Source organism: Ailuropoda melanoleuca, chromosome 5, assembly GCF_002007445.2.
Source record: "Ailuropoda melanoleuca isolate Jingjing chromosome 5, ASM200744v2, whole genome shotgun sequence".
NCBI lineage: Eukaryota > Metazoa > Chordata > Mammalia > Carnivora > Ursidae > Ailuropoda > Ailuropoda melanoleuca.
In genome coordinates, this window is record NC_048222.1 from 48,109,947 (window position 1) to 48,137,206 (window position 27,260).

Here is a 27,260-nt window from a genome sequence, read left to right on the forward strand (position 1 = left end):
TAAGCAACCATATGGCATTTTTTTTTCCCTCTCTTTACTTGTAACCTTTGTTTTTTATACCTCTTCTGAACAAAATATATATATATTTTTTAATCCAGCCTCAGAACCACTTTTAACTACAGCATTTAGTCCTATTTACAATTACTATAATTATTTATACACTTGAATTTATTACATCTATTCTCTTTGTAGCTCAACATTCCTTTACCTCTTCTTTCTTCCTTCTTTTTAGAGTAATTTTTCTCTTTTCTACTAATCTAGAAGTTACCCACTATGTTTTCTATTCTTTTCATAGCTACTCTAAAAGAGCGTTATCCAACAGCACATTCTGTAATAATGGAAATATTCCAAATCTGTGTTGCTCAATAAGATATCCCCTAGCCGCATGTGGCTAACTGAGCAATTGAAATGTACCTAGTGCAACTCAGAAACTAAATTTTTAATTAAGTTTAAATAGCCACACTTGGCTACCACATTGGACAAAGAAGTTATAGAAACTATAACATCTATCCCTACACAAAGTCAGAAGTTAATATTCTCTTAACAATTTAGAATACTTTACCTTCCTCCCAACTTATGTTATTATTTTTGTATTTGCTAATTTTTTTTTAAATCCCAAAAGATAGTGTTATTTTTTGATACAGTCCACATTTACATTTATCCACATATTTATCATGTTATTTTCTCTTCATTCACTTTTCCCTCCATCCAAGATCATTTTCCTTCTTTCTAAAAATCCTTGTTTAGAATTTCCATTAATGTTAGTTTATTGCCAAGAAGCTTTTTTTTTTTTTTTTTGAGATTTAAAAAAATTTTTAAGTAATCTTAACACCCAATGTGGGGCTCAAACTTACAATGCTGAGATCAAAAGTCACATACTCTACTGACTGAGCCAGCTAAGCACCCCAACAAAGCTGTCTTAATTTAATTAATCTACAAAATGATTTTGTTCCATTCTTAAAAGATAATTTTTCTGGGAACAGGATTACAGGTTAGCATTTGTCTTCTTTCAGCACACTCAATGTATCATTTCCACTGTTATCTGGCTTCCAATGTTGCTTTTAAAGAGTTAGTAATCAATTCATAATAGAGAAATAGTCCTCTCAGTGCCTGAATTCTGGTGCCCATCATTGAGAGCTGAAATTTATTTGCAAGATCATCATTTGCAGAATACATCATCAGAACACAAAGAACTAACCAGTTCTGAGAGGTAGTTCACATACACCTATAGATTTCAAATTTTTGCCTTGTTCTTTTTTCTTTCTCAGCAGCAGATTCATTCTGTCACAAAATAAGTTAAGTAAAATAGATAAAAAGCACAGCCCTCACCACTTCCAAGAGTTTGAAAACCACTATGTATTCCAGAAAAGTCTGATGAACAATTTCATTTCTACATTTGAGTATATGTTTTTCTTTAAGCATATGAATTCAACTGTTTACCAGACAGTATATAGCTCTACACAGACAGTCAGAGAGATGATCTGAATACAGTTTTTAAGAACTCAGGCTTAATTTCCTCAGGCTGTCAGCTCATTCTCCTCAAGAATCTAGGCAACCTGCCATTGTCATCTGCCAGGATCTGACATGACTCACCTTGGATATGTAAAATACCGGACATGTTACACTTTTCAGTGATATTCTCAGAGACAGAACGCCAATAAAGATACAGATGCCCTGTTTACAGTAAGCCATGCCTTCCTTGCCCAGACTACCAGTTGCTTTTACCAACAGACAGGAATAAGGAAACTACTGCTACTGTGATCTCTCCATCCTTGTAGTTAACACATGGGGACATGTATACGTGCTTCATGCCAACAATCAATATTTACTAAGACCCTCCTATGTGCCAACCACTGCTCTAAACAATGAGCTATAAGAGCCTAGCCTTCATAAAACTTTCTAGTGGGAGATGAGAGTCAATCAAGTAAAGAAATAAATAATAATTCCAGATAATGGTAAGTGATAAAGAAAATCAAATAAGATCATGGGAGAGGAAATGACTGGGGAAAAGGAAGGTGACTAATTTCAACAAGTTTCAGAAAGGGTCTCTCTAACAAGGTGATATTTGACCTGAGATCTGAATAATGAGGTACCAGAAACATGAAGATCTGGGAGAACATTGTGTTAGGGTAGCAATACAATGTTCCGCAGTAGGCAATCAGCCAGTAGAAAAACCTGAAATGGAAATGAACTTGACATGTCTGAAGAACAGGAGAGCAGTTAGCATTACAAGAGAGTAAAAAAAAAAGGGGGGGGAATTATATGAGGTGAAGTTGGACAGACAGGCAGAGTCTAAGTCATGCAGCATATCATAAAAACTCCAATAAGGATTTTGTAATCTTATTGAAGTTACAGTGGAGGCTTTTAATGAAAGGAGGGGGCATAGGAATCAAGGGGAGGGTTATTTTACAAAGATCACTCTGAGTGACAAGACAATTCAATGGGGGAAAGAATAGTCTTTTACAAAGAATACAACAAATACTACTAGGACAACTGGATATGCACATGCAAAAGAATAAAACTGGATCCCTCATCAAACTATATACAAAGATTAACTCAAAACTGATTGACCACACTCCTCAATATAAGCACTAAAACTTTATAAAACTCTTAGAAGATACAGGAGTAAATCTTTGTGACTTTGGGTTAGGCAAAGCCTCCTTAGGACACCAAAAGCATAAGCAACAACAGAAAAAAAAAAAAAAGAGATAAATTGGACGTCATCAAAATTAAAAACTTTTGGGCTTCAAGAACACCATCAAGAAAGCAAAAAGACTATCCACGGAATGGGAGAAAATATTTATGAACCATATATCTAGTAAGAAACTTATACCTAGAATATATAAAGAACTCTTGCAACTCTATAACAAAAAGACAAATAGCCCAATTAAAAATGGGGAAGGGATCTGCAGACATTTCTCCTAAGAACATATACAAATGGCCAATAAGCACAGGAAAAGATGTTCAACATTATTAGTCAAAAGAAATACAAACAAATCCACAATGAGTTACAATTTTATACCTATTAGTATGACCATAATCTAAATAACAGTAAGTGTCAGTGAGAACGGGGACTCAACTTTGTAGGTGACTCCCAACTCCTTGTAGTTATAGTCAGAAGTCTTGGACAATTTGAGCAGTCTGGAGGACAGTGCCCTTAACCTCACAACTTGGCTAATTTCAGGTAAAAGCACAAAAATATAACAACCAGAGGGGCACCTGCGTAGTTCAGTCGGTTAAGGGTCCGACTCTTGATTTCAGCTCAGGTCACGATCTCGGGGTCATGAGATCGAGCCCCGTGTTGGGCTCCATGCTAGGTATGGAACATGCTTAAGAGTCTGTCTCTCTCCCTCTTCTTCTGCCACTTCCACTCACTCTCCCTCCCCCCCAAAACAAAAATATATATACATATAAAACAATCAGAAAATATAAATCTAGATTAAATTTCCAAATGAATAAAATTTTACTACATTTGTGTTTATATAATTTTAAATTTTCATACTTACCTGTGGATCCACTAACCACCCATGGTACAAAGGAATATCAAGAAGATCAAACACAATGCATTCTGGTGTATATTCAAAAACTCGAACACCAGTGAATTTTACATTTACATCCAAGCCTGTCTGTAGTTTGTGCAAGATTGCCATAGCATCACTCATATTCTGAAAATAGAAAGGAGAAACGTAAAGATGAGAAAAATGAAATGACAATGACAACAACAACAAAGATACTTGAATGCAGGAACATTAACTTCTAATTTTCCATTTTAACCAATTTATTTGTCCCTTCAACCAATTTTTATTATTAAATGCCTACTATGTATCAGGCACAGTTGGAGTTCTAAAGAGATAACAGTATATAAAACAAAGTTCCTGATCTCATGTAACTAATATTCTATTTTGAGAGAAAAATATATACAATATAATGTCAAGTATTTAAGAAAAACTGAACAGGATAATGACATACAGACTGACAGAGATGATGGACCTACTTAGGCCAGAAAGACCAAAGACAAAGTTTCTAGTCAAAGAGTATTACCTCTCCCACTTCTGGGCATATATCCAAAAGAACTGAAAATAACATCTTGAAGAGATACTTGCACACCCATGTTCACTGCAGCATTATTCACAAGAGTCAAGAGGTGGAAACAGCCCAAATGTCCATTGACAGATAAATGGATAGAGACACTATGGTATATACATACAATGGAATATTATTCAGCCTTAAAAAGAAATTCTATTACATGCTACAATATGGATACAAATTGAGGACATTATGCTGAGTGAAATAAGCAATCACAAAAGGACAAATACTATGTGATTCCACTTACATGAAATATCTAGAGTAGTCAAAATCCTGGAAACAGAAAGTAGAACGGTGGTTGTCAAGGGATGGACAAAGGGAAAGCTAAGGAGTTGTTCAATGGGTTTAGAGTTTCACGGTTTTATAAGATGAAAATGTCCTAGAGATCTGTTATCAATGTGTATATAGTTAACACTACTGAACTATACACTTAAACATGTTAAGGGATTAAATTTTATATATATTTTAAGATTTTATTTATTTATTTGAGAGAGAGAGAGAAGAGAGAGCATGAGTAGGGGAGGGGCAGAGAGAGAGGGAGAAGCGGACTCCCCACTGAGCAGGAAGCCTGTCTCAGGCACCTGATCCCAGAACCCTGGGATCATGACCTATGCCAAAGGCAGATGCTTAAAGCAACTGAGCCACCCAGGTGCCCCTAAATTTTATATTGCTTTTTAATCACAATTTAAAAAGAAAAAGAAATGAGCTATTAAGCTTGAAAAGACAGAGAAAATTTAAATGTACATTACTAAGTGAAAGAAGCCAACCTGAAATGGCTACATACTGTATGAGTCCAAATGATATTCTGGGAAAGGCAAAACAATGGAAGCAGTAGAAAGCTCAGTGGCTGCCAGGGGTTAGGAAGAGGGAGGGAAGTATAGGCAGAACACAGAGGATTTTTTAGGGCAATTAAACTAGTCTGTACATACATATTCTGTATGGTACTACAATGGTGGACATTTGTCATTATACATTTTCAAAACCCATAGAATGTTTAACAGGAGTGAACCCTAATGTGAACTATGGACTCTGGGTGGTAATCATGAGTCAGTATAGATTCATCAATTATAACAAATGTATCAATGAATGGATGCTGATAGTAGGAGAACGTTTGTATTTGTGGGATGGGGAGCGAGGAGGGACAGGAGGTATATGGCAATTCTGTTCTTTCCACTCAGTTTTGCTGTAAACTGCTTTAAAAAGGTGGGGGAGTTCTTTCAAAATGGAATTTAAATATCAACCAAAGCAAAACACTGAGTCTTGTGAAGTTCTGGGGAAAAAAAGCACTCCAGACAAAGTAGACACTAGTACAAAAACTCTGATGCAGAAATGATTTGATACTATGTCCATGGAACAGCAAGGGGTCCCGAATGGCTAGAACAAAATTAATTAAGTAGAAAGTGGTAGATGAAGTCAGAGAAAGACAGAAAAACAAAGATAACAAAGACTTGTTGCCCAAATTAAGGAGTCATTCTGTCCACATCTGTTTTCTCTGTAAATATGGTCACATAAATCTGTGATGAATACTATTTTAAAACATATTTTTCTTAACTTAATACATTAAATATGGTCATACTTATAGAGAATATATTTGATGAAACAAAAAACTCCAATATATGAAATTTAATATAATTTTTATTTAATCCCTACTGTTAATCAGACACTGTGCTACATACTGAATATATAAAATAGGAGGGGACTACAGCCTACTGGGGGCCTTATAGTAGAAAGGGTGAACAGGAAATAAATCCTTTTATATTAAAACTGGGGACTTTCTGAAATCTGAAGAAGATAAACTTAGGTCGTAAGAACAAAATTGTTTTACCAAATAAAACTCCATTCGAAGAGGCTATACAGACTGAAAATAGAAATTACTCAAATTTTTTAAATTTATCAATGAAGAATTTATAACAGGGTAACATTGTTATATAGTCTGGCTTTCACCAGTTTCACCTCTTCCTAATAACTATATTCTCCCAAAACAATGTATTTTTTCAATCTTCCCAAAAGTGGAACCCTTGAAAATAATCAGCTTACATTTTTTTCCCTTCAGTGTTGTAAAACTTTTCCTAAGCCATAGCAATGATGAATCTGAAAAAATAGTAATAAGGGACGATTGTAGGATTATGGCTCTACTGCTACTGATTTTTCTTCTACATTTGTTAAATTCTTCTTTGCCAGTCACTCCATTTCCTTTAGGGTAGGTATAATTTCTAATAGCTCCTGGGGTCATGCTTACACTTTTATATAATCTTCTACATTTCTTTATAAATTATGTAGTATTAAAATATCTAAGTTGAGGGGTGCCTGGGTGGCACAGCGGTTAAGCGTCTGCCTTCGGCTCAGGGCGTGATTCCGGCATTGTGGGATCGAGCCCCACGTCAGGCTCCCCTCTGCTATGAGCCTGTCTTCCTCTCCCACTCCCCCTGCTTGTGTTCCCTCTCTCGCTGGCTGTCTATCTCTGTCGAATAAATAAATACAATCTTTAAAAAAAAAATAAAATAAAATATCTAAGTTGACACCATTTGATAATCTCCATAGATATTAATAACACATAAAAATGAACATTTGTGAACAAAGAACTAGGATAACTATTTTGCCATTTTGTTCTTAAATCCAAATTATGATATTAATAATATCAAATATAATCCTTGGGATGGTTGCTTTCCTTTAAGCCAGTGGTTAAACTGTTTTATGGAATTTTTCACAAAGGTACTTCTGACATGATGAAGTATTTTTAATTTAAATATAAAATATACTTTACAAATATATTTGCAGTCATTTAAAAACCTGTCATACATACACACACACATAGAGTGCTTTCTTGTGTTGTCAGAGTATCTATCATTAAACAAAACTGGAAAAAATTTGCTTTTTGTTTATATTACTACTTCTGGCAAAGAAGTTTTAATTAGGAAGATTTCAGCTCTACATTGGTCTTTCTCAAATTCAGGCTTAAAATTTTCTGTTCACATAAAATTATACAAAAAAGAGCACTATTAAATCACACCTGTAGCACATTAAACACCTCAGCTTAAACTCAGCCTCATCAGCCTGGTACATGCTCTTCTCACAACTAATAGTAATGAAATCATAATACCTTATAAATAGTTTAAGAGTGTATCTTAAATACAGGATATTTTTCATCTGACATGTATTTCTCTTAAGATATGTAAGTGGTTGTTAGATATTGGTTCAACTTGAAACAAAACTTTACTTCCAATCATCTTCCAAGAGTCTAGATCACCTTAATGGAAGTATTTCCTGAGACTGCAAGATGAACTTGAAAAAACAAACAAAATGCTGATATCATTGGCAAACAATCATCAATCAAGATATTCTCAAGACTGTGCAACAAAAATAAAATGAATATTGAGGGTGATACAAAACTGCACTTTTATATATTAAAGGGTGGCATGAGATTTCATTTGAAAAGTTTTTTGTGTTTTTTTAAAAGATTTTTTATTTTTTTATTTATTTAACAGAGAGACAGACAGCCAGCAAGAGAGGGAACACAGGCAGGAGGAGTAGGAGAGGAAGAAGCAGGCTCCCAGCGCAGGAGCCTGATGTGGGGCTCAATCCCAGGACTCTGGGATCACGCCCTGAGCCAAAGGCAGACGCCCAACGACCGAGCCACCCAGGCACCCCTAAAAGATTTTCTAACGCTCAAACTATTTGGAAATTACTGCTTTAAGCTACAAATTCCAATAGAATTTAAATGACTTAGCCTACCAATTTGGCTTTAGCTACAGACTTCCTACCTTACAGAGTGAAGCAATGCAATACATTTGGCTTTTCAATTCTATTAGGAATAGATTATCTGATAATTCAAATTCAAGAAATTTTGCAATACTGAAATGAGTTTTGCTTCTTTTTTTGCCAATTTGATACTGGTAAAAGAATGTAAAAAAGGTTGCTTTGAAAGTAAATAAAAAGGTTCCAATGATGTCTATTCCTTCCTTGATACCTCCTTCTACTGTAAGAACCTGATTCCTTCTTGCCTTTTACTGTCAAACAGAAGAACAATACTGATGAAAATGAAGTTCCCCTTGTTTTCTTCCAGTTCCATTAGTTTTGAGCTTCTCCTATTTTACAGAATAGAATCTCCAAAAAACACGCATGAAATGTAGACACATTGAAACTACAAAATAACAGATTTTGTCCTAATGATACATAACAGACATCATTTACTCAACTTCCTCTCAAATACAACTTAATTATAAAACATAAATAAAATGAGGAAAGACAATCAATGACAAATCCACTTGAAAATCAATTTTTCAAGAAAAATACCAGGCTATCATTCTACAGAGATCTGTAGGATAATACCTATGTTTTATTCCATATGTTCATAATATGTTCATATAAAACAGAGATCAGAAAAGTATGGCCCGGGCTAAAACTGGCTGAAGCTGAGAATGGTTTTTACATTTTTAGAGGGTTGTAAAATAAGAAAACGAATATGCCTACAAAGCCACTGACAGAACAATGAATACATCCATAAGTTAAAAATTACACATTTTAATATAACAAAAATTGTGTCTATTACCTGCTCATAGTTTAAACGTTGAATTTCTGAAATTTCTTTTGGCTTTGCATCAAGCATGTAGTCTCCTGTAAAAAGAAATTGTGAAGTTGCCCTTTTAAAATATTACTTCTTCATTACAAAGGTAATGATTTTAATTATCAATTGTAGAAATGTGACACAAAATTGACCCCTAGTTCTACTCAGAGAAAAATCAGTATTAACTAATTGCTACAGTCTCAAACAGTTTTTTCAATGTACACACTATAATGCTTTTGAATTTATTTCTTCCACTTTACAATATATTTGAGCATTTTTCCATGTCACTACAATAAAGTTCTAAAAGGTTGTACGAAGTCTCATTGCTATCAACAATAGAAACTGCTACCTCATTATTTTTTCAAGAATGGCTGTTACTGGGTCACCTGGGTGGCTCATCTGGTTAAGCCTTTTAATCAGGTCATGATCTCAGGGTCCTGGGATTGAGCACTGCATCAGGCTCCCTGCTCTGCAGGGAAGTCTGCTTCTCCCTCTCCCTCTGCCTGCTGTTCCCCATACTTGTGCCCTCTGTCAAATAAGTAATAAAAAAATCTTAAGAAAAAAAAAAAAACAAGTGTTATCAGTGTTTTAAACGTCTGCCATTCTAAGAAGTACACAAAATATTTTTTGCCCTTGAAAAACTGGTATATATGTATTTATATGATTTTATATGTGTATTTTTGTTATCACTGTCCCCCATCTTTTTAATACATGTATGACTTTTAGTATATGTAGCACCTTTTTTTTTTTTTAAAGATTTTATTTATTTATTCGACAGAGATGGAGACGGCCAGCGAGAGAGGGAACACAAGCAGGGGGAGTGGGAGAGGAAGAAGCAGGCTCATAGCGGAGGAGCCTGATGTGGGGCTCGATCCCATAACGCCGGGATCACGCCCTGAGCCGAAGGCAGACGCTTAACTGCTGTGCCACCCAGGAGCCCCTGTAGCACCTTTTTAATCTATGTAACACCATTTTAATATATGCAGTATCTGGGGCACCTTAGTGGCTCAGTCAGTTAAGCATCTGCCTTCAGCTCAGGTCATGATCCCAGGGTCCCATGCATTGGGCTCCCAGGGAGCCTGCTTCTCCCTCTCCCTCTGTCTCCCAGCTTGTGCTCTCCCTCTCCCCCCTCTCTCTCTGTCAAGTAAGTAAATCTAAAAATATATATATATATGTGTGTGTGTGTAATAACTTTTTTATGTTTTGCCTTTTTACTTTTTAAAAAGATTTTATTGATTATTTTAGAGAGAAAAAGAGCACATGCAAGCAGGGGAAGGAGCAGAGAGGGAGGGTGGGAGAAAGAATCTCAAGCAGACTCCACGCTAAGCATGGAGCCCAATGCAGGACTCAATCTCACAACCCATGGGATCATGACCTGAGCCAAAACCAAGAGTCGGATGCTTAACTAACTGAGCTACCTGGGTGCCCCTATGTTTTGTCTTTTTAATTATATATTAACTATATATACTTTCCTTTTTTATGATTTATTTATTTATTTGAAAGAAAGAATGAGCAAATGGGAGGAGGGGCAGATGGAGAGAATCTTCAAGCAGACTCCCTGCTGAGCAGGGAGCCCGAGGGGGGTGGGCTCGATTTCACAACCCATGAGATCAATACCTAAGCAGAAACCAAGAGTCTGACACTTAACCAACTGAGCCAGCCAGGCACCCCCATACTTTTACATTTTTTTAATTGCCTACCTATACAAGTATCATTTTTTCTTACTGAACTGTAAAAACTTTTTTAGTAAAATGACTTTTTAAAAGATTTTATTTTTAGAACTTGTGGGACTTCATCAAGATAAAAAGCTTCTGCACAGCCAAGGAAACAGTCAAAAAAACCTAAGAGGCAGCCCACGGAATGGGAGAATATATTTGCAAATGATGCCACAGATAAAAGACTGGTATCCAAGATCTACAAAGAACTTCTCAAACTCAATACACGAGAAACAAATAAATCAAAAAATGGGCAGAAGATATGAACAGACACTTTTCCAATGATGACATACAAATGGCTAACAGACACATGAAAAAATGTTCAAAATCATTAGCCATCAGGGAAATTCAAATCAAAACCACACTGAGATACCACCTTACGCCAGTTAGAATGGCAAAAATTGACAAGGCAAGAAACAACAATTGCTGGAGAGGATGTGGAGAAAGGGGATCCCTCCTACATTGTTGGTGGGAATGCAAGTTGGTACAGCCACTCTGGAAAACAGTGTGGAGGTCCCTTAAAAAGTTAAAAATTGAACTACCCTATGACCCAGCCATTGCACTACTGCTGATAAAGACAATTATATGATTTCTCTCATCTATGGAACATAAGAACTAGGAAGATCGGTAGGGGAAGAAAGGGATAAAGAAGGGGNGGGGGTAATCAGAAGGGGGAATGAAGCATGAGAGACTATGGACTCTGAGAAACAAACTGAGGGCTTCAGAGGGGAGGGGGGTGGGGGAATGGGAGACTGGTGATGGGTAGTAAGGAGGGCACGTACTGCATGGTGCACTGGGTGTTATACGCAACTAATGAATCATCAAACTTTACACCAGAAACCAGGGATGTACTGTATGGTGACTAACATAATATAATAAAAAAACATTAAAATTAAAAGAATGCAAAAAAGTTTTTATTTTTAAGTAATCTCTACACCCAACATGGGGCAAACTCACAACCCAGAGACCAAGAGTTGCGTGCTCCACTAACTAAGACAGCCAAGCACTCCCCTCCCTTTCTAAAGATTTTTTTCTTTATTAAAGATTTTTATTTGCTTATTTGAGAGAGAGAGCATGAGAGGGGAGGAGGGGCAGAGGGTGAGGGAGAAGCAGACTCCCTGCTGAGCAGGGAGCCTGATGTGGGACTTGATCCTAGGACCCTGGGATCAAGACCTGAGCTGAAGGCAGATGCTTAATTGACTGAGCCACCCAGGTGCCCTTAAGATTTTTAAAATGCCTTTTTTTTTTAATGGAAGTATAGTTGATATACAATGTTGTATTAGTTTCAGGTTTACAACATAGTGACTCAACAACTTTATATGTAATGCTATGCTCAGAAGTATAGCTACCATCTGTCATCATACAGCACTATTACAACATCGTTGACTGTATTTCCTATGTTGTAACTTTCATCCCCATGACTTAGTCATTCCATAACTGGAAGTCTGTACCTTCCCACTTCCTTTCACCCACTTTGCCCATCCCCTCACGCACCTCCTCCCCTCTGGCAACTATCAGTTTGTTCTCTACATTTATGGGTCTATTTCTGTAAAAACTCTTTTTCAATTAGAAGAATTAGAACACTTCCTGTTACATTGTACAGCAAATATTTTTTCCCTATATTGTATTCTGACTTTACGGTGATGCTTTTTGTCTACTTTTTTTAACCATACAGAAATATTTAAATTTAATAAAGTCAAATTCTTCTATTATGGCTTCTGGTTGGATGTCATGCTTAGAAAGATCTTTACCTCTTAAGCATATACAAACATTCACATGTGCTTTCTTCATGTAATTTTATGTTTACCTTTTTTAATGTTTAAATCTCTAATTTATCTGGAATTTATTTTGATATAAATAGCAATATACGAAACCAACTTCTCACCTAGCCTCCCAAATCACTAAGTTGATAAAACTGTATGGGTTGGTTTTGTTTTGTTTTGTTTTGAAGATTTTATTTTTAAATAATCTCTACACTCAATGTGGGGCTTGAACTCACAACCCGGAGATCAAGAGCTGCATGCTCTATGGACTGAGTCATGCTCTATGGACCCAAAAATTGTTTTTAATATAACTTTTATTTTTCTGATTCAAAATAAACCTCTAAAGGCTGGATCAAGTATTCTCTTAAGCTTTTCAACAAGAGATTTCTGATAACATCAAGAATCTCTGATAACAAAAGATTCCTATGAACATCAGTATATTATTACTTGTGCTTTTTGTGTGTGCTTTTTCTTTTTTTTTTAAGATTTTATTTATTTATTTGAGAGAGAGCATGAGCGGGGCAGTGCAGAGGGAAAGGGAGCAGCAGACTCCCCACTGAGCCAGGAGCCTGATGTCGGACTTGATCCCAGGACCCTGGGGTCATGACCTGAGCCAAAGGCAGACACTCAACCGACTGAGCCACCCAGGTGCCCCCTTCGTATGCTTTCAATTAGAACTTTAAGATGCTAAAATATAACCTGTGATGATTTTATTCCATTTAGGCACAAGAACTCCCAAAGCACTAAATTAGCAGATTCATAAAAAAGTATAAGCAAGTCCACTTAACATTTTTGAGTCCTCTCCATACAAGCACATTATATACTTGTATGTTGAGGCTTTCATATAGCATTTAACTGAAAACTTCACTTTAAGTAAATTTTATACATTTAATTCAAATAACTGAGGACACAATTACTATACTCGTATTTTATATTTAGGTTCTGTATATATCCTGTATTTGCTTTTCTCACTAAAACCTTAGTAGACTCAGGAGGCAGAACATTTTAGAATTCAATATTAAATGACCCTGAATATTCTATCATAGATAAAAACTTAGATGCTAAGAGTAGAATAATTATTGTGAAAGACTCAAATACACAACTCCTCTTTTCCTGAGGCCAGAAAAGATGCCTGCACAAGACAATAGCATGGCTAAGGTAAGCAGCTTCTCAGATGGACCTCAATAGAGGCACCTGGGTGGCTCAGTTGTTTGGGTGTCCGACTCTTGATCTCAGCTCGGGTCTTGATCTCAGAGTCATGAGTTTGAGCCCCAAATGGGGCTCCATGCTAGGTATGGAGCCTACTTTTAGATGGACCTCAATAATTCCTGTCTTCTGGTATTCACATCTTTGTATAATCCCCTTCCCTTGAGTATGGATTGGACTTATTAATTCACTTCCAGTGAATAAAAAAATGTCATAAATAATGAAATGTCACTTCTGAAATTAGAATACAGAATATTGTGGCTTTTGTCATGATACTCTCCCACATGCTCAGTCTGAGGAAAGCCAGGTGCCATGATCTGAACTGCCTTATGGAGAGGCCTGCATGGCATGGAACTAAAGGAGGACTCTGGCTACAGTTAGTGAGGAACCGAGAACCTCAGTCCAACAACCTATGAGGAACTCAATCCTGCCAACAGCCCTGTGAATAACCTTGAAAGCAGATCCTCCTGAGCTGGGCCGCAGCTGACACCCTGCCTTCAGCCTCATGAGAGACCCTGAGCCAATCACTTAGCTAAACCATGCCCAGGTTCCTGATGTACAGACACCACTGGAAAATAAATGTTCATTATTAAACCAGTGAATTTTGGGGTGATGTGTTGTGCAGCAATAGGTATCTATATTATTAGGAAAGTTTGTAATAAAAAAAAATCAGATATTTTAAAAAGACTAAGTTGGAGTTTCGATAAATAAATCATCTTTTTTTTTTTTTTAAAGATTTTATTTATTTATTTGACAGAGATAGAGACAGCCAGCGAGAGCGGGAACACAAGCAGGGGGAGTGGGAGAGGAAGAAGCAGGCTCATAGCAGAGGAGCCTGATGTGGGGCTCGATCCCATAACGCCGGGATCACGCCCTGAGCCGAAGGCAGACGCTTAACGACTGAGCCACCCAGGCGCCCCAATAAATCATCTCTTAAGAGTATTGTTTTATCTGGTTTATCTAACTTTTATATCTGAATTTGGTCAAACAATACTCTTTCAGGGGCTCAGTCAGTTAAGCGTCTGACTCTTGATTTTGGCTCAGGTCGTGATCTTAGGGTTATGAGATCAAGCCCCACGTTAGGCTCTGCGCTAGGCGAGGAGCCTGCTCAAGATTCTCTCCCTTTGCCCCTCCCCCACTTCTCTCTCTCCCTCTCAAAAAACAAACAAATGAAAATGATACTAATATAATCAGAAAGTATTTATTGAGACTCTAGAGAATCTACTGTATTTAATAATAGGCTAAAACAAATATTAGGAAATAAATGTTTCTCTTAAAAAACTAATAACTTGATTGGGAAAAGAACATACAAGAAACAGAATGAGACGATGTAAAAGATAATATAGCGTGACATGTAATAAATGCCTGAAGTACCAATTGATTTTGAAAAGAGATATTGATAAAGCCTACAGCACCTAGAAATATCCTTTGGAGGGGGTCATATCTAAACTAGATTCAGAAAAAGGGGCAGAACTTGGCAAGGCAGTGAGGGAAAAAGCATTCTTTGAGGGAGAAAAAGTGACAGAAAAGCACATAAAAGAAATATCATGCCGTGGGGCACCTGACTAGCTCAGTCAGTAGAGCATGCAAACTCTTGACCTTGGGGTTGTGAGTTCCAGCCCCACGTTGGGTGTAGAGTCTACTTAAAAATAAAATCTTACAAAATAAAAAGAAGGAAGAAAGAAACATCATGCCATATGGACAGCTCATAAGAAGGTTTATATGTAAGATTAATGTTGTAGGGGTGCCTGGGTGGCTCAGTTGGTTAAGCAACTGATTCTGGATTTTGGCTCGGGTCATGATCCTGAGATCCTGGGATCAAGCCCTTTGTCAGGCTCCGTACTCAGCAGAGAGTCTGCTTGAGGATTTTCTTTCTTTCCCTCTCCCTTTACCCCTCCCCTGGCTTGTGCGCACACTCTAAAATAAATAAATCTTAAAAAAAAAAAAAGAAAGAAAGGAAAGGCAGAGATGATGCCATTTATTTAAAAAAAGATTTATGTTGTAGAGTGGTGGGAAATATGGCTGGACAAGTAAACTGGATCAGATAATAGAAAATCATAAATAGTATGTTGATAAGTTTGGCTGCTTGTGAAAGATCGTAAGGGATCTTTACCTTTATAAGTAGACAAGTGAAGTATGAAACTGATGCTTTAGGAAGATAACACTGTTACGTAGGCTAACTTGGAGGGGAGAGGAAACAACAGGAGTTTGTAGTAATTCATACTGTGAAGTACACAGAGAGAGGAAAAAACTTCAGAAAAAGAATCCATAAGACTTTGCTACTAATGGGACATTCCAGACAAACAGAAATCAAGAAACAAAAACCTCACAGCTACATTAGGCCAAAAACTGGAAGAGAGGGTTTGGCGGTAGTTAGCTTATCCCAAGTGAGCATCAGGAAAAAAGAGAAGACAAGTCAACTTTGGGCAAAATTAAAATGCTTTAACAGTGACCTCCCTATACAGTATTTATATGTAAAGATAGAATAAATTATCTTTTTAAAAGTCAGACACCACCACTATTCACACAACTATTTTCCTTAGTCATCATCATACAAACTATTTTGGATAGTTAAAGCCATAGTATATATTCCCGCTTGTGTGGTGCTGCTTTACATTATCTTCTTACCCATGTTCTGCCTTCCATCTATACTTCTTCCCACCTTATTTTATTAAACGTCCCAGCACTTCCTATGTATCCTAGCTTGCAATGTTCCTTTCTCAATGCCAAAGCCCTCCAATAGCCATGTCCATGTCTGGCCCTGCTCCAATACCCTAGGAACAGAAATTTTCAAATTAAAATTTATTTCTCCTCTAATGTTTGCCAATCAAAATTCCCATTCCCTGTGATCTCTAAGCTAGGTTCTAGGAAAGCAATTAATGGTTTGTCTTACAATCTTTCTACTAGCATTTGCTTGTTAATTCAAAAGCATCTCTGGTTCCTCCAGAGAACTGAAGTAATCTCTAGAGGAGAAAATCCAAATAGCTTAGAAAATTAAACAATTTGTTCTGGCAGGGTTGGCTCTGAATAACGTTTACTTTTGGCAAGGCAGGGTCTTCAGAATCCCTTTTCTCACCTCATTCTTGCTTACTTCTCTCCCACCTCCCATTAGGATCATATTACTTCCATGCTGCCCCTAGTAGCTGAGTCCCTCTAACTCAGGACTTCCAAACCTCTTTAGCTACCCCAGATTTAGATGTTTCTTCCTCAATTTTTCTTTTTCCTACTAAAATTCTCTACCCTATGTCCTGCTTCCTCACGGCTTTGCTAGCTAACAAATAATACAAAGACACGCTAATTATTTTCTCCCAAGAAAACCACGTTAACATTTTCATAGTAGAATACACTTATGCTGCCATATTTACTGCATTGTTGACACCTCCAAATAACTTGTCCACAGTATGTGCTCAGTCAATATTTGCTGGATAAGAAAAATAAAATAAAAAGAAAAGTCATGGGAATTACAAATATTATGTCAAGAATACTTTTGAGTTGGGGCGCCTGGGTGGCACAGCGGTTAAGCGTCTGCCTTCGGCTCAGGGCGTGATCCCGGCGTTATGGGATCCGAGCCCCACATCAGGCTCCTCTGCTATGAGCCTGCTTCTTCCTCTCCCACTCCCCCTGCTTGTGTTCCCTCTCGCTGGCCGTCTCTATCTCTGTCGAATAAATAAATAAAATCTTTAAAAAAAAAAAAAAAGAATACTTTTGAGTGGTAAAGGGGGAGGAGGGACATACTTTTGAGTATATGAGCCTTTCAGGGAGGAGGTTAGGTAAATGGCATCAACCTATGACAGTACAGAGAGCAGTGCCAGAATGAAGTTAGAAGCTGTGGAGTAGCAATATAGTTTAGGTTAACACTGTCCAAGATATAATGCAAGCCACAAATATAACCCCATATGTAACTTTAAATTTTCTAGTAGTCACATTGAAAAAAGTAAAAATAGGTGAAATTAATTTAAACCATTTATTTAGCCCAGTATATTAAAAATATTATCATTTCAACAGTATAAAGCTCAATGATACTTTTTTTTTTTGCATTAAGTCTTTGAAATCCAGTGTATATTTTATACTTATAGAACATCTCAATTCACACTGGCAAATTTTTAAGTGCTCAACAGCCAGATGTGGCTAGTGGTTACTGTACTGGACAGTGCAGGTTTAGTGATTATGGTCACGATCTGAGAACAAAGACAGTAATTAGATATGGAAGAGATGGATAGGAAATTGGGCTCAGAAATATATGTTCTCATCACTTAAATTATATATATTAAACTTCAAATATCTGATGATATTTGACCACATCTGAGAACTATTAATATTTCCTAATTGGTCTCAATCAGACCATCTTAAAAACTACACTTAACATGTTACTTACTACACTTAAGAAACTAAAATAGATTGAATGGCCTATTATATTAAGCCCAAACTCCTCAACCTGGCTCCCAAGACTTCACAATTTGGCTGTAACCCACCTAAGCCAATCTCCACTCCAACAACGATTCAATATGCTTGCCAACTACAAATTGTAATCATTCACCATTCCTCTAAATATCCCTTATATATTTTCACCTCTAGCCTGAACTTAAAATAGTTTCCACCTAGCCCTGTAACATTGTTTTTCTTCTTTACAAGGGCTTAGATTCTAACTATACTTAAAACCCAAAACAAGTCATATGTTCTCTATTAAACCTTTTCCTACTTCTCACCCACTTCTCATACCCATTGCTGACAAATTTCTCAAAAGTTATCTGCACTTGAGGTCTCCACTTATTCACCTCTTAGATGTGCTTAAACTCACCACTCCATTTCCCTCCCATCACTGTAGTGACACTGTTTCTGTGAAGATCACAAGAGCCTCCACGTTGCCAAATCACATGGAGAGTACTCTCCAGTATTCTATATCCCCTCTCCTTCCTTCTAGCACTCCTCTTGGCTTCACTATACCACCTCTCCTGGCTCTTCTATCTTACTGGCTACTACTTCTCTTAACTTCTCTGTCCTCTACCCCATGCACTTCAGCAGGGGCCATGCTGCCTCCAGGACAAAAACTGATTCCCTGGTGGAGAAGCCAAAAATATTTTAGCTAGTATAATGGTTTGTGGCTTTCAAAGGGCACAGTACATGAAGAAACATACAGTACGTCTGTGGTGTTAAAATTTCCTGGAGTGGTGATTAGGACAAAATGTCTTCAAAGGCTCCTTAGGAGGCAATAATTAAAAAAAGATTTAGAAATACTGCTCTACCCCATCTCTCCATGCTGGGAAACTTCAGGGGACTATCCTGACCCTCTTCTCTTCTCTCTTTACACTGTCTCCCTTAATGCTCTCATCAATTTCCACCGATTTAAATGCCATTTTTATACTGATAACTCCTAAATTCTTATCTTGAATTTCAGTGTCCTCTGGAACTCATGGACCTTTGTCAGCAAAATCTTCCAGGTATTTTCTTCTCTTAATGCTCCCTTCACCTTCTTACCTAAATGAAATTTGGCTTTCCCTTAATGACACTGCAGCCTTCTCAAGTGATAGTTCTCTCTCATGTTTCTTTACCAGTGAGCCTGGAGGTGAAGCAGATATCTACTTACTCCTTATTGTCATATTGTCATTCTTTCTCTCCTCTTCCCTAAAACTCCTGTTTTAAAACTCATGCCATCGAATAATACTACCCATCATCCACCCACGTGGTTGCAGTTCTCTACCAACTTCCATGTCAATCCCTCTCATTCCTAGCTCACTATCTCTCCCTAACACAAATCCTGACATAATTTTTTGGTAATTTCAGTATTAATGAAGATAATCCATCCAATAATCTAGCCTTTCTCTTCCTTGACTTCTTCAACAAAAATCTTATATTCTATCTTACCTCAGGAACTCATCCCCCATGGTCATACAGCTTTGTCATTACCAAGCTCCAAAAATTCTTAAGCTGTATCAGGACCCCTCTAGTCCTTTAACTCATTCACATTTGTTTTTTCAGCACGTTTATATCTTCATTTCCTCTTTATGCAACTCAAATCCTTGGCCCGTCATTATAATCACTCTGGACACACATCTTCAATTCCCTAGACTCTTTCTTCAACATACTCACCGGGCAAAAACCCAACTCCGGTTAAATCCTGCCCCCCCTCCCATGTAGGCCTATACTCATGCAGCTAAATGTGACTGCAGAAATCATACCAGCATGCTTGCTGCTCTCACTAACTTCAGAGGTAATGCCCAGGAACATATCATCTCTCCCATTCACTCTCCTACTCTTTGATAGGCAACTATTTCATACCTTCCCTCTCACATCCAACAACTCTTTCGTCATCCTCGCTCTCAGCTGATGACCTGGTTCCCTATTTCACTGAGAAAATAAAAATACTTGAAAGACCTACAAGCTACCACAACCACATCTACCCACCTACCTGCAACTATTTTTAATACATTCTGTCTCACCTCTTGTTACCGATGAGCTATCTATACTACCTAAGACTAATTCTTCTGTTTGTCAAAAGAACTCTTTTCAATTCCCTTCCTCCAGTTTTCTTTTTTAAAATGGCTTATTGAGATGTAATTCACATATCACACAATAAACCCATGTAAAGTATACAATTCGATATTTTGAAAGTATGTTAACAGGATTGTGAAATCATCATGATTTAATTTTAGAACATTTTTGTCCCCCCAAAAGAAATTCTGTACCCATTACCTGTCAATCCCTATTTGCCCCCTTATCCTCTTCACCAGTCCCAAGCAACCACTAATCTATTTCTGTCTCTATAAATTTGTTTATTCTGGACATCTCATATAAATGTAATCATAAAATTATGTGGTCTTTCTTGACTTGGCTTCTTTAACTTAGCATAATGTCTAAGTTTTATCCACATTAGAGTATGTATCAGTACATTCCTTTTTGTGGCCAATATTTCATTGTAAGGATATACCATATTTTGTTTATCCACTCATCAGCGGATGACATATGAGCTTCCATTTTTTTGGTTATTAAGAACAATCCTGTCATGAACATTCCTGTACAAGTTTCAATGTGTGTTTTTACTTCCCTTGGGTGAAATTATGGGTCATACGGTAATTCTGTTTAACTTTTTAAGGAACTGACAAACTGTTTTCCAAAATGGCTGTGTTATGTCATTGCTACTGGCTGTGTATAAAGGTTTCCAATGTTCTCTTGTACCTACCCTGTCTGGTCTCCTCCCATGCACTTTTTGAGGTTACCAGTGACCTTTTTATGGTTCAATTAATAGTCAATTTTTAGTCTTCACACTGCTTGAACTATTAGCAGCATTTGGTTCGGTGAAACTTCATTTGGATTCTAGGAAATCAGTCTCCTGTTTTTCTTCTACCTGGCTTGAACACACCTGTTCCTTCTTCCACAACTTCTAATCATTAGCATGTCCCATACTCAGTCCATTGATCCCTCCCTTCTCTATCTACATTCATTCTCGTTGTGATTTCACTCAGTCTACCACTTACATATGTTGTCTGTTCCCAAATGCATATTTATAGGCTAGATCTGCAATGCCCATTACGTTAGCCAGTAGCAACATATGCCTATATAATTTTAATTAATTAAAACTAAATTTAATATTCAGGTCCCCAGGCACATTAGCTGTATGTTAAGAGCTCAAGAGCCACATGTGGCTAGTAGCTACCAAACTAGATAGCAGAGATATTGAACCTTTCTATCATCACAGAAATTTCTATTGTACAGCACTGACCTATACCTCTCCTCTGAACTCTAGATTTATATATCCAACTGCCATCCTGTAATTTCCACTTCGGTGTCAGTCAACATCCCAAAACCAAAATCCTGTTATTCTTCCTAAACATGTTCCTTCCATTTTTTTTTCTTGTTTCAGCTGATGTTAACGCCATCTTTCCAGTTGTGCAAGAAAAAACCACGGGGTGAACCACTCTCACTCTACATTCAACTGATTAGTAAATTTTGTCAGCTCTCTATCCAGAATCTGACCACATTTTACAATCTCCACATCTACTACCTCGTTTGAAGTGACCACCATTTTTGCCAGTTGTAATAGCATCTTTTGTTGTAACAGCTTCCTAATATTCCTGCTCGTCCTTTCCTTCCTACGTTCTAGTTTCAGCCAGAGAATTCTTGTTACACTCAAAGTCAGATCCCATCAGTCCTCGTTCAAAATTCTCTAATGGCTTCCAAGCTCACTCACAGCAAACATCACAAGTTGCTATAACAGCCTACAGGGCCATATTTGACCTGTATCCATAAACTCTCAAATGTCATCACCTTCGCACACTTCTTGGAAGTCATACTGGCTATTCATCAAAAGCACCAAGCACATTTCAGCCTTCCCCATGAAACATAATTTCCAATTATGAAATGTAATTTAGAAATCACAAAGTTTAAGAATCACTAAGCTAGACTAAAAGACGTATAAACAGAAATTCTATTTCCAGATATATGGGTATTCAAAGTAATCTACCCTTAACTATGAGATTTCCCTAACCAGTGAATAGGATTAAATGATAGTAATTACATAAAGAAACGGGTCTTCCAAAAGTTACAATCTCCATTAATTCACTAAGCCTATATTTCATTAAAAATCAGCTTGTAGTCTGGAATGGTGTAGACTAATCAGCTGACCAAAAAAAAATTTTTACAAAATTTTTTTTAAAATAAAAATTTAATTATTAAAAAAACTAAGAATGTGGATCAAGGTTTCCTGTTTGGTAACAGTATAAATACATAAATTACTATTTGCTAAACTGTAAAAGACCTCAGTGTGATATATAGCAACCTGCTCTGTAAACAAGTTCTACTGAAAGCAGCTGTTCTGCAAACTGTGTATTACTAGTCTGTTTTGAAATAAGAAGCTTGCATAAAGATTGCAACTTACGACACTGCCCTCTTCAAGAAAATTTTGCTATGAAAAATTTCAGATGAACTAAACAGTGTGCTCAGGTAAATGTTTTACATTTTGGCATAAGCCCCTATATCACTGCAGATTGGTAACTAACATTTCATAGACTGGTGTAGGTCCATGAATCATACTTCGGATAGTGATTCTCCCAATCACCTCCTGGGTCTTTAATTCAAGTCTACTCAATATATATATATATTTTTAACACTTTCTACATGCATGTCAGAATTTCTGTACCATTTCCCATTCTGCAATTTATTGGGAATTAATATGTATCTTGTTCTTTTCTGGAAGTTACCAGTCTCCTTATTTATATTATAGAATTTTAATGCTGGTTAGAAAAAGCCTTCAGGAAGGTTTAACACCCAAGAACAGTAACATACTGATACAAATTTTTAATTAAGAGATTCAAAATTAAAATTTTAAGGCAGATTATATAATAGCACTTCAGAAAGATGCGATTTGGTAATATATTGCTTTGGAGACTTTATTTTGAAAGAGATACAAAATCATCCACTTTTCAACACTAACCTAAATATTCCATCAGCTGTTCAGCAGTTATGATTTCCATCATCGGTGGAAGTTTCACCTGAAAAACAAAGTATTTTTTCTATAAAATCAAATGTTTTAGGTGATTAAAGTGTTTCTTCAGTCAGAAACATAAGTATGTATGTGTACATATGTATCTACTAGTATACATTAATATTTGTTATTAAAATCTTTATAACTAATCTTTATAAAATATGACAAAGTCAATCTTATCACCATAAAATTTACAGGGTGATATAAGATCTCATAGAGACACTGAGAAATCTGTTTTCAAAACCAAGTGCTACCCCTTTCACCACCCACTACGATTGTCACGAGGCACCTCCAACAATGTCCTACATTATAGACCAGTTGAAGGGCAGGAAGAGGCATCAAACATGTGACAGGTCACCCATGAACCAGTTTTACTGAAGACAGGTTTGAACATAGCTCCATATCCCATTACTTCAGTTTACCTTGGCCATTTTTATTGAATGACTATAATGAATACAATATTAAAGTATTAGTCAGGGGCACCTGGATGGCTCAGCTGGTTAAGGGTCTGCCCTTGGCTCAGGTCATGATCCCAGAATCCTGGGACTGAGCTCCGCGTTGGGCTCCCTGCTTAGCAGGGAGTCTGGTTCTCTCTCTCCCTCTGCCTCTACCCCTGCTCACACTGTCATTCTCTCTCTCTCAAATAAATAAATAAAATCTTAAAAAAATATATTAAGCATATACTGAAGAATTCACACTGTATGATTCCACTTGCGAAGTTTAAAAGCAGGCAAAATTAAACTATACCGTTTACAGCTGCATACATGGTGATAAAGTTATAAAGAAAAGTAAGGAAACAGATACTATAAAAATCAGAATATGGTTAGCACTAGGGGTAAGGGAAGGAATTATAGTTGGAAAGGGGCATATAAGAGCCTTCTGGAGGGCACCCGGGTGGCACAGTCAGGTGAGTGTCTGACTCTTAGTTTCCGATAAGGTCGTCATCTCAGGGTCGTGGGATTGAACCCCGGGTCAGGCTCTGTGCTCAGCCTGAGATTCTCTCTCTCAAATAAATAAATAAATCTTAAAAAAAAAAAAAAAAAAAAAAGCCTTCTGGGATGCTGGCAATGCTCTATTTCTTGACTTGCATGGAAGTTCCACTGACATTTACTTTATAATAACTTGTTAAACTATACATCTCTGTTTTAGGTATTCTATGTGTTATAGTTCACAATAAAAAGGTTAAAGGTAGATACATATATTACAATCATATTTAAGTCTCTAAAGTTAATTCAGCCGCAACACATTAGTCTACATTAATGTTTCAATTGAGTTGTCAGATGAGTTACAAAGACATTACAGCCAATGGTTATAAATATTTTAACTGACTTTTTCAAAAGCATACTCTGTGGTATATTTGTAAATACTGTAGGATGGAAACTCAAACAAAGTAATAAAATATCAAATTTTGCCAAAGTAATTAAAATCAAACAAAGTAATTAAATATCAATGACAGGAGAACAGTAACAGAATTTAAAATTTTTCAGGAGTTACTTTTTGGGAATTATTTTCTGTTCAACCAAGGAAATCATTTAAATCATCAACTTTTCCAATAATTCCTCAAGTGTTGAAGAAGGTGCTCTGGGTGTTTATGTTAGCAAATGTGGTAATAGCATGTCACAATATTTTGTTTGTTTTAATCAATGAATAAAATAAGTTCTAAAACAGATCTCTGTAAAACAGAATAGTTTGATATCCTCTGAGAGCACACATGACAATTGATGCTTACAATTTTGTCATGCAGGGGATTTATCTGTCAGTGAAAACCAAGAGATGCCATGGAGGTTTTGATCATTACTTGATTCTAAATCATTTTTTTTCCTGTGTCATGTTTTTCAAAAAGTTTTAACAGACTTTTTTTTTCCCTTTAGCAACTTTAAGTGTACAGAACATTGAGCAGAAAGTAAAGAGTTCCCATATATGGTATATTTTTAAACTGAAATTCATTGGCAAATTATGGTCTCCTGCCTGTTTTTCTAAATAAAATTTTATTGGAACAGTCATTCTCATTGTTTATGTATAGCTTTGGCTGTTTTTGCACAATGATAACAGAGTTGAATCTTTACAAGAGAGATCATAGAGCCCACAAGGCCTAAAATATTTACTTACTATCTGGTCCTTTATAGGAAAAATTTGCCGATCCCTGCTTTAGATGATTTTAACTGTTACTACAGAATATTTTATAACTATAGAATATCTTATCAAGCTATTTCAACAGCACTATTAAAGTCTGATATTTAAACCAGTAGTTTATATTCATTGTGAATATTTATATTCTAATTAATTGTCAGAACAATCTGAAAGTCCCACTTATACCTAACAATGTTTCTTAAATAAGACCTATATATTCTTTAATTGCAGACAGATTCAGTCAGAATATATTCAGCAGAAAATTCCACAAACAGATAGCATGTCCTCTGCTTTGGTTAAAGCAGCAATCCTACTATAAAATTGTCAAAGTAAGAATTAACAGAATTGTCAATTGTGGCAATTCTGTCAAAATAAGAAACAACAGCACTAACAAGTGTATGTACTTGGGAAAAACATATTATGAACCTAGATTTCCACAAACATGATTTCAGGGTTTAGCCTTGAAAGTTCCAAATAACAATGGCCTACCATGTGTTGCTTCAAGCATCTGAAAAAGAAAATGACACCTCTATACTGATTAAGAAGTGGGACAATAAGTATACAAATATTTTAACTGACTTATTCACAAGCATACTCAATGAAATATTCATTTCCTGAATCCTAGCCAATAACATATTCCAGATAGTCATTAAAACTAAGGACAAATAAACATAACTGAAAAGGAACACCTACTTCTCACTAATACTGTGAAGCTGTCACCAGATCTTTTTTTTTTTAAACCACGAATGACCTTCCTGAAAACTTGATTCTCCTTTTGCTTTTCTCTACCACCATCATCTCCAAAACAAGTGCCAAAGGTTTTGTTAATGATCCGATGACTTTCACTCCTTTGTCTCTTTAGATTTTATAAAAGAAAAAACAGGTTAGGGAACAGCTAGCTAAGAATATAGACTTAACAAGTACGGTATTTTGTCTGAATCTCTAAATTTTAAATTTTACAATAAAAAACTCAAATGAAGTATGACCTAGGTTCTTAGGTGGTCTTCTTTTAGTAATAATCAAACATATTGTTAAGTAAATGAATACTTAAATGTCTATGAAGGTAGTTGAAAGATACTCTCTTAAGTAGTTTAAATATTCTTCTTAAAATATGAGCAAAGCTTCTCAGTATATAGTAACACATAGCTCCAAATTAGAAGTCCAAATAAAGTCTAGGATAATAAATTATGTCCTCTCCTAGAACTAAGATTTTACTGAATTAACTGGATTTCCTGAGTAAATTAATAACATAAGCACAGCAAGAATATTTAAGTTAACAAAAGGAAATAGCTACCTCAACTCCAAATATTCAACTATAGGGCAAAGCCTCATTAATTCTGCCAAATTATTTCATAATTCTTAGTCATCTGAAAAGTGAAGTGTATTTGAGAATAGACTCAAGCAAGAACAAAAAAAATTTTTTTATTTTAAAAAATTAAAAATAAATTTAAAAAACCCAAATCTTCCATGTAAAGTATTAATAAAATCTTAAACAAAAATGCAAAACATCCCAAAAGTGATATGCTAAGATTTTGATACCTATGATTCTGATATTCTGAGGGGGGTAGAGAAATGCAGGAGACCCAGTAATAACTAAGAAATAAGCAGTTTTTATAGGTTACAGTAAGTACAAAAATGACCAAAGAATATTATTAAATGTTTAACTAGAATACCAATAACAAGTCAGAAATACACAGTTTGAATTATAACACCTCTATAAGTTGGGGAGTTACTTGAGAATGTAAAAAATAGAGTATTTGCCAATCTCTGCTCTTTAGTAAATCAGAAAAAAAACCTTAATATATTGAACTGTCATTCAATTTGCATGTTACCCTTAATCCACATCAATCCTATGAAGATTTTATTACCTTCATTCAAAGAATAAACTAATGCACTGAAAAGTTAATTTGTCCAAAGTAGCAAAGCTGTGATGTGAACTGAGATTGGACTCCAAGGCCAATTACCCTCTCCATTATACCAGTATTTACAAACTTTACAGCAAAACACTTTCTTTCAACACAAATCTTATGTAAAGCATCATCTGAAATATATTTTAAATGAAGAGCTGACAGAACTTTGTGACCAATGAAAAGTGGAGGATAAGGGGCGCCTGGATGGCTCAGGAGGTTAAACGTCATTCAACTCTTGTTTTGGTTCAGGTCACAATCTCATGGGTTATGAGATCGAGTGTGATGGGATCCGTGTTCAGGGAGGAGCCTGCTTGAAGATTCTCTCTCTCCCTCCCTCCCTCTCAAATAAATAAATAAGTAAATAAATAATTAAATAAATAAATCTTAAGCCCCCCCAAAAAGAAGGAA

General features: G+C 36.2%; 1 protein-coding gene across 5 annotated transcripts in view; it reads right to left on the reverse strand.

Annotated features, from left to right (window-relative positions):
* Positions 1-27,260, reverse strand: part of MINDY2 (MINDY lysine 48 deubiquitinase 2) — a 77,454-nt gene that overhangs the window by 38,875 nt on the left and 11,319 nt on the right. For all 5 annotated transcript variants that reach the window (XM_034660914.1, XM_034660913.1, XM_034660910.1 and 2 more), the window contains exons 2-4: positions 22,762-22,819; positions 8,636-8,700; positions 3,507-3,665 (exon numbers count right to left, since the gene is read on the reverse strand). In XM_034660914.1, coding sequence (XP_034516805.1) covers positions 3,507-3,665; positions 8,636-8,700; positions 22,762-22,819 — 282 coding nt within the window. The remainder of the gene's footprint in view (positions 1-3,506; positions 3,666-8,635; positions 8,701-22,761; positions 22,820-27,260) is intronic.